General features: G+C 42.5%; 1 protein-coding gene across 1 annotated transcript; it reads right to left on the bottom strand.

Annotated features, from left to right (window-relative positions):
- Window positions 1-970: 970 nt before the first annotated feature.
- xndc1n (XRCC1 N-terminal domain containing 1, N-terminal like) lies at window positions 971-8,261 on the bottom strand. Its single transcript, XM_088921347.1, has 9 exons — window positions 8,025-8,261; window positions 6,898-7,036; window positions 6,597-6,752; window positions 5,183-5,352; window positions 4,702-4,802; window positions 4,053-4,237; window positions 3,306-3,390; window positions 2,467-2,624; window positions 971-1,788 (listed from the first exon to the last, which is right to left on the bottom strand). The coding sequence occupies exons 1-9, from the start codon at window positions 8,067-8,069 to the stop codon at window positions 1,559-1,561; spliced, it is 1,269 nt and encodes a 422-aa protein (XP_088777473.1). The 5' UTR covers window positions 8,070-8,261; the 3' UTR covers window positions 971-1,558.
- Window positions 8,262-8,698: the final 437 nt, after the last annotated feature.

Below are 8,698 nucleotides of genomic sequence, written 5' to 3'. Positions count from 1 at the left end.
CATACAAAACTGGGGATTTTTTCTTACTCAAAAAAGCATGATCCTCTTTCTTCACTTTCAAAAGTCCATAATCCTAAAACTCTGGTTGTGTTGAATGATTTTTTTATGAGATGCTGGTGTTAAAAAAAACAAAATTGAGGTCCCTCAATCCCAGTGCCTGAATTGCACCACATTGAAGAGATCTCAAGTATCATACCTTGTTGGTAACCTGCCTGCCGATAGTTCTGTTCCTCTTTCTCGCTGTTCCGTACTCTGCTCTTCGCTATTCCTCCTGAGTCTGGAATCGTTAACCATGCGGAACCAACAACAGGGATTCTTCCCTTGAGGATGGGCCAATTAGGATGCAACTGTTATATTCCGCCATGGAGCTTGTTAGTTCAGTGCAGGCACTGGTTGATAATAGACATTAACTCATATGATAAAAGAAAAGGCTAAAAACCACTAATGCAATGTGGTTTTACAAGCATTTCATTGATATAAAACAGATTCTCCTAGTTTTACCTGACTAAAAGACCTGAAATCAGCAAATAGCTGCTTTGTGTCATGTCTGATTTTTGTGTAATTGCTTGACTCTGTATCACATGGCCATTTCCTCAAAGATTTGAAATGATTATATTTTCTTTAAGTCATTATAAACTAAATTAACATTGAACTGGTCTCCACAGCTGTTAACATCATTGACGTTTCTCACAGAGGAAAATGAGATGAGATCCTTTAATTTTTTAGAGTTCAAGATGCCCAAGTAACAAACTATTATTTACATATGTCTGTAATAATGCTCTGCCTTTCCAAATTAACATCTACAAAATTCTAATATCATAAACTTACAATTATGGACAGACTTAATTATCATTTGCTTTGCCTTTAAATGTATATATCTACTTAAAATTGAAAATGTGAGTATACTTTCCAAAAACAAAAGGTATTATCTCCAGTCTTTTTTTACATTGTATATTAATGTACACAAATAAACTTGTACAAAGATTTATTTTTAAGAGCAGGAAAACAAAATGACTGTCTTATATACAAATCTGAGATTCATCTGAAAACCAAGCATGGAGGCTATTATTACAAGTAAAGAGCTAACAGTGCCATGTTCGACTCACTTAGTCACAACGTCTCATTGTACCCTATGCATTATTCATGGAAGCAATATCCCAGCTCTAGTAAACAATTGTAGAATTGGGTGTTCAATCACAGTCACAGTGGTCCCAATGCCTTCTTATGTGTTAAGATAAGATCACTTTATTGGCCATATACAACTACTTGCATTAGGAATTTGTCTTTTCGCATACCCCAGCTTGCTCTCCATGAGACACACAGGCACACAGAAGGGGAGAGAGAAGCTTGGGGTCAGAGCACAGGGTCAGCCATTTGTATGGCGCCCCTGGAGCAGTTGGGGTTAAGGGCCTTGGTCAGGGGCCCAACGGAGTAGGATTCCTCTGCGGGCCGCGGGATTTGAACCGGCAACCTTCCAGCCACAGGCGCAGATCCTTAGCCACAGTGCCACCGCTCCGCCCAGATTATTACAGGACAGATGCAGATCATGAAGGTTTGTTCAGTCCACCCATAACCAGCTGGGTGTTTCTGGGTCACCACAGCTGCTGGCATGTTGCTGGATCTCAGCGAGCGGGTATCTGAAGGAACAGAGTGGGCAAGGCACCGTGTCCTGCTCGGAGCCAGGGCTCTGAGGGGGGGTGAAACTGCCCATCACACCTGGGGCAGCATACGGCACCCCACCCTGGCAGGAAGAGGCATGAAGGGGCAGGTAGTCTGGGCTGAAGTACCCTTGGAAGAAACACAGAGACACATGGCTACTTGAGTAACATAGGCAGTTATCTGAAAACGCTATTGCTTTTGTACTCTTATCTAGATGTGTGCATATATACTGTTTTTAGGTATATATCCAATACTGGGAAGTTTTCTTTTTTGTGATTTTCTGTATTTATTTGTGAAAAGAAAATATAGTTCTAAAAAAATGGAAAAAACAACTAAGTTGCTTGATCGTGGCCTTTGATAGCAGTCCTGTCGCTTTTTAAGTAAGTCAGGATTCAGCTGTTATACAAGCTGGAGAACGTTGTCATTAGAAAAACAGGTGTGTTTTATGTGGAAGGGTGGGCAACTCTCTCATTTTCAATGGTCATTGGTAATGAGAGCCCATAAATGGCTGTATCGGTATTGTACCGTTATACTGTTTGAACAAAAGGTTAAAAAAACAGTGAAAAGGGTAACTAAAAACCCTAGAGACTTTAAGACTTTAACTGTAGTAGACTACAATTTAAAGTTGTAGACTTTAACTGTTCTGACACTCCGACAGGCTATGTAGTCAAGCAGACTTTCTAATACGAATCACCTGGCGAACAGGTTTCAGAACCCAAACGTTTCGCCAATAACCGAAGGCTCTGTCTGAGTCTGTGATTTGCGGCAGATGTGTAAAGCACCTAGGCTCCGAGCCTCTGAGCTCACCCTCACAGATGGGACAGCAGGTTTCTGGAATTCCAGTCTCCAAATCGTCCGTCGGGGAGCCTGTGGGGCGGCTCTTCACAGAGCTCGATGAAGCTGGCTCCTCGTCTACTGCAGGTCTCGCCACTTTACAGGGGCCAGCGCCCCTGGCCTGACCTAGCCTGGTACATACGAGCAGAAAAGATCATCGCGTTTGTTGACTCACACAGACAAGAAGGACCGCGAGACAGAATATATTCATAAGTCACGGTAACTGCTGACTGCAACAGCTATTTTTGTTATTTTTTATTTCACATACAATTTTGCAAGTCAAGCATTCTGGGGCTGAAAAGTTGACAAAAATCCCAATAATGCATTATCTCAAACCGCATCCGTTTCCTTATTTGCATTAATATTCAATGCCATTTGTTTGCTTTACAAAAGTTTTAGCTCAGTTATTAGGGACGGACAAATACAATGTCTAAACCCTAAAAAGTTGCATTGAGGTTGGTTTTGCACACCAAAGTTCAGAATACTACATAGAAGCATTTTTCCCTCCAGAAAGAACCTCCTGACCTTTTGCTATACATATTGTCAGATCAAGATGTAATTACATTGTCAATAAACTTGAGATTCACAACATCTTGAGACTCATGTCACTTGAAAACATAACACACACTGTTGTGAGCAAGTGCCTCAAAACAACCTGGAGATCTTTATTTCCTAATCATCAAAAACTGAATCTCGAATGTGGTAAGATATAGTGATTTTAAATTGTAAATCGTGACCGTCGCCGTTTTATGACACCGAAAACATCTTTTCAAAGTGCCAGACGATGTCACATAAAATAATGGGAACTGTACCACTTCCTTGATCCAGGTTTTCTCTTCTGTCTTCTAATGGGTCTGTCTTTTGAAGAGCCAGGAATGACGGCACCAGCTTCCTCTTCTGAGAAAGAGGACAGGCAGGTGTCCATATTCTTAATGAAAATCTGCTGCATTAACATGACTCATTCCCGTTTCTGAGCCCATACAGTAGATTTCTCCCTACAGTAAAATGCTGTGCACCATTATTATAACAAAGCTTTTCTGCAAGAAAACATAATGTATTGAAAGTGAATTCAGTAGCGCAGAGCTAGAAGTAAATTGTCATTCTGTGGGTACGATGTAGGAGCGAATAAGTACAGGTTGTGCAGCAGATATTTCACTGCAGAAGTGTTAACAAGTAGTATTTGTCTGCAAAACCATCTTTAAGTCAAGAGCAATATTTCTATTGGATTAAAAGAGATGTATTGAGAAGCCTGCTTGTTTATAATGTTACAGGGCCTCTTCACCTCACCAGACGTTTTGCTGCCTCGTTCTGAATCGCAGAGTATGGCCCTGCAGATACCTGCAAATAGAATCTCTTTTGTGATGTGAATTGGAGGTTTTACAATTGACTGTGTCCATTTTACTTTTATTGTGGTTTGAAATGCGCTCATCAATACCGATTCCTTCCAACCCCAAAACACAAAAATTCCCCTGTAACTCTTTCATTATTGTAAAAGTTTCCAAGGAGTCCTGAGTTATGCTCACTGCAGTGGCCGGGCTGTGCAAGGTGCCTGCACTCACTGTGATCCTGTATGTCAGATGATGCCGTGCTGGGGGAGGGCAGAGGAGGCGAACGCCTATGAGTCCGGGCTGCTGTGATCAGCATCCGGGCCGTCCGGCTCAGATACACCCCCTCCCTCAATGGCGCTCTCTCACCCCGATCCCCAAGCCACTGGTCTGTAAGGACGGATGTTGGGGAACTCTCTCTGCGGAGAGAGAAGGAAGCAACCCTCTGGTGAATTAAAATCCCGACGAACGGAAATGAAGACATCCAGAAATCAACATTAAAATATAAGAAGAGCGATCTTTTCAAAATCTAGAGCTGGTTCTTCTATTGAGACGGTTTCAGGAAGCCCCGATTTTCTTTTTAACACAGCTTTTTAGATTTTTGCTTGTTTATCATTTTAAGGTTCTTAGAAATGTTGCAGGGCTGCAGCTCTCCAAGGAGAACAAGCTGAACAATCCTAATATAATACTAACACTGCTGTTCTGCTGTTCTGACAGGCCTTATCCGTGGCTCCGGAGCTGGTTAGCTCATTAACAGGACATTTTACAATTACCCTTTCATTCCAGACAGTTGTAATTACAAGTCAGACATTTTCGTTGCAGTAACATGACATTTAGATTCAGGAACATCCTAACATCCGTGTGACCCATGCTTATCTCATACCCCATCTTCTGTCCAAAGACTGTCCTCTGAACAGCAGGACTGGACAGCCATTCTTGAACTTGAAGTCCAATGTTTTTTGAAGCTGGCTGCTCTGGAGACATCTATTTTAATGAAACCATACAACAAAGAACAAAAAGCACTTATGAAGTCGTGTTGCCAAATGTGTAAGGTCTTAAATTGTATTTAAAATACAACTTCTTACTGTGGGATTTTTTATAACTGTATCATTACCTCCTCCTGCTGTAAATTATTAATTGTTAATGAGTAAGTAATTTTCATTCTTAGTATGCTAGCATGGCAGATTAAGCACAGCAGACAAAGAGGTATACACAACAGCGGTTAAATCCTTTATCGGTGAAGAGAATGTATGTTTAAAACATTGGATAACCACTGTGCAAAGCAGTAGTGATGCAGATAAAAGTCTCTGGTCTTTGGAATGCCAGTTTTTTCCTTGCTTAGTATAGGATGCCCTGCGCCATACCGGATTGTCTGTCCCTGTCCCATCAGCCTGCACTTCCTGTTCGTCCACACTGGGGGGACTGCGGATGCGCAGAAAGGACAGGCCAAACTGAGCTCGCCTGTTGAAGGGCTGACTGCAGGTCACTCGTACCCTATCCCAGCGCTCATCCGCACCTAGAGACAGGAAATCGGCTGCGGGAAAGACAAATACAGGGCAAAGAATTAATTTCCAGTCCTATCGTCTGTCATCTGTGCCACGGGCAGATAGGCTGTGCTGCTGCCGCTGGAGTAAAACTGTAGTTGCAGGTTTGCAATCTATGTTTGTGAAAAACTCCTGGTCCTGGAGGACCAGTGTGACCAGTGTGTGATCTGTGCAGATTTTCACTCCAGCGTGGCTCATTAACTAAATCATTAAACATAAATTATCAGCTTATAATTGGCTTAACTGGGTCCATTTGACAACTTCTACACTGGTGCTTTCAAGAAACACTGACACACTGACCACCAGGACTGGACCCCCTGCAGACACACTGACCCCCCAGAACCAGGACTGGACACCCTGCAGACAAACTGACCCCGCAGGACCAGGACTGGACACCCTGTAGACACACTGACCCTCCAGGACCAGGAATGGACAGCCCTGACCTCTGTGTTTATCAGTCTACTAGTCTACTAGGGTGTAGCACGATCTCCGACAAGGCAACCAGCTTTTAAAAACCACTAATGGAGTCTTTTATCACAACTTTCAAAAGGTACAGGAAAAGAGATGATTGCAGCTACCACAGCCACGCCACCACAACTGAAATGGTATAAATATTTAAAAGTCTTTGCCTGCAGTTTAAGCTACTTAATCTTTCACTGTCCAAAGAAGAAACTACAGCTTTATTTTGTGTTTTTTATTTGCCCCACCATCTCCTTTCCATAAACGCTAAACAAAAAGCCACAGTGGTTTACAGATCTATTCTCTAGCCAAGTAGCCTCACAGATTTAGCACAGGAGCATCACTGGTGCTAGAATCACCAATGCCATTGAAAATACTCATTCAGTCTTTAAAGATGTGTGATGGCAGTATACATTGGGAAGAGAAAGGACATCCTCCTCAGAATGAAATCTCCTTCTGTTATAGTAAAATGAGATAACAGCACCTTTATAGCCTAAATAACGTTTTTCCCAGTCCAACAAATTAAGCATGATTGGGCATCCACTAAACCCTGTATTTTCATATTTGAGATACACATTATCATCATGCCAAAGAACAGACTTAAAAAAAAAAACTCTTAAGCACGGAACTACTTAAATCACACTTTCCAGTTTCTTCTATTGGGGGTAATGACTGCACGATGACGTGTTTCGAATTAGCTAAATAAGAACAGAATCTCACGGTCGCACCCAGAGGCAGGGCGAGGAGAAGGCGCGGCGGGATTAGTCCTGCCTACCTCTCTTGAACATCCGCACCCCCGTGCGGTTGCTGCCCTGCCTGGACTCCGCCGGGCTCATCAGGGTGGCGGTGGGCAGCAGGGTGACATAGGGCTGGTCCTGAGCCCACGAGGAGCGCCCTACGTCCACCTGGACGAACGCCGAGCCACAGTTACCTGCCCCCAAAGCCAGCGAGACACAACGCTTTTTAAAAAACACGGGCGATGCCTTAGAGGGGAAAAAATAAAAAAATAAAAAACAAACAAAACAGTGGAGCCGTTTCCTCGAACCGTTGCTGGGTTATGTGTCGCTCTGCCTCACCTATGTCGATGTACCCGATAGCCGTTGCCCAGTCCAGCTGCAGCTCCACCTTGAGCACCCCGCTCTGGTCCTGGGGACTGCACAGCCAGGGGCGCGCAGAGTCTCCGACCAGCAGGTTCTCCACACTGCTCTTCGGGTCCTGAGAGACAAACAGGCACGCCGAGGAAGACAGGCTTGCTGTGATCCCTCACCAGTTCGTTATATGTGTTGCCTGTTAATTAAACCTTGCTTTATAACAACTAGTAATTCACTGGTCTTATATACCACTTTTAATCCCAAAGATTTACAGTTTACATATAGGAGTGGACCCGCTTCACCAGCCAGTGTAATGCAGTTCCTACACGGACTGCAGTTCAGGGGGAGAAGGGAGAGACTGTCTGGCCGGTTGAACTAAGGGGGGACTTCAGAGTGGAATTTACCTGGCACCCTTAAACTAAATAAGGCACTTGATAGCAAACTTTTTTCACAGGGCAGAGCAGACTACTTCTTAACGTCACTGCAGCACGGGGAACACAACAATAAGCACACAAGGAAAAATAAACCAATGTTACAATTCAACATTCAAATGGCACGTACGGGTATCGAACAGCGGTAGTGAACCTGACAACTGAAGGCTGAGTCGAAGACAAAACTGCATAGTTTCAGCCTGTTCTGATGGTTCATTCCAGTCATGAGCTGTGTGGTCAACTGAAATGACTTGCGTCTGAGACCTGTAATTACTGTGGGAAGATCCGATCTCATGTACTCTTAAACTCTTAGAATGTAAGATGTCAACGAGCGCTGCAGTAAATTCAACCATCGGGGGAGGAGCACAGAGGATCACAATTAACCCTCAAGGGTTGTATTTTGTTCCAGAACATTTAAATTGCTTTACTCTGTTTAGGCCCCACGATTTGTACGGAGAAAACTGAACTATGTAAACACATTGTAAAAAGTTAAACACTTTCGTAAAAGACCTCTGTATCCTGATAATCGAAAACAACAATAAAGGTTCAACAACAGTACTAATACAGTAAAAGGTAATATTTCGAAATCTGACGTATAGACACACTGAAATTATTGCTGTAGTGCTATTGCAACTGATTCTTAAGAATCAAGACGAGTTAATTATCACTGTAAAAACCTACCTGAGAGGAGTAAGAAACGATATGTTTAATTTTCACTGGAGCCATGAACGGAGGTTTAGTTCATCTAATATCCGATTTTCGCTGCGATTATTGAACAACTTAATTTTAGCTGTTTATTGCAGATGATTAAACATAGAGAAATCATAAGCTAATGTATTTATTTTTCTCAAGCTGTATTACGCCGTGGGTCATCACTGAGCGCACCCTGTTCATGACAGCTGTTCCAAACTCCCGCCAACCTTTCACCTTTGACCCTTGACTTACACCAATTGCAGCTGGGTTTTGCAGTTCTGATGTTATTATTATGTTTAATATAATGTGTCTGATTTTTTAGTAATGAGGACACACGCTCATATATAAGGAGTTTTGTTTTATTATAAGCGGTATACTACTGCCGTGTGCAAGGGAATTGTGGGAAATGTATTTTTCTTGGGTGTTACCATTAACGCTATGTTTGGCATGAGACCTGAAACTTTTTGGATTGTCAAACGATTCATCTGTATACAGATATAATACGACTCAAAATATTTCCCTTCAAAATCATATTGGGTTTGCAGAAATGTTCTGTTTATTAAGTTTGTTTTTATAAGCTTACAAAAAGTTACACGCCATGAGCCAAACCTCTCCACCCTACATAAATACATCTCCAAAAATAGTATTACAGTACATTACCT

Source organism: Atractosteus spatula, chromosome 7, assembly GCF_055471065.1.
Source record: "Atractosteus spatula isolate fAtrSpa1 chromosome 7, fAtrSpa1.hap1, whole genome shotgun sequence".
Taxonomy (NCBI): Eukaryota; Metazoa; Chordata; class Actinopteri; order Semionotiformes; family Lepisosteidae; genus Atractosteus; species Atractosteus spatula.
This window is presented reverse-complemented; position numbering and strand designations above follow the sequence as displayed.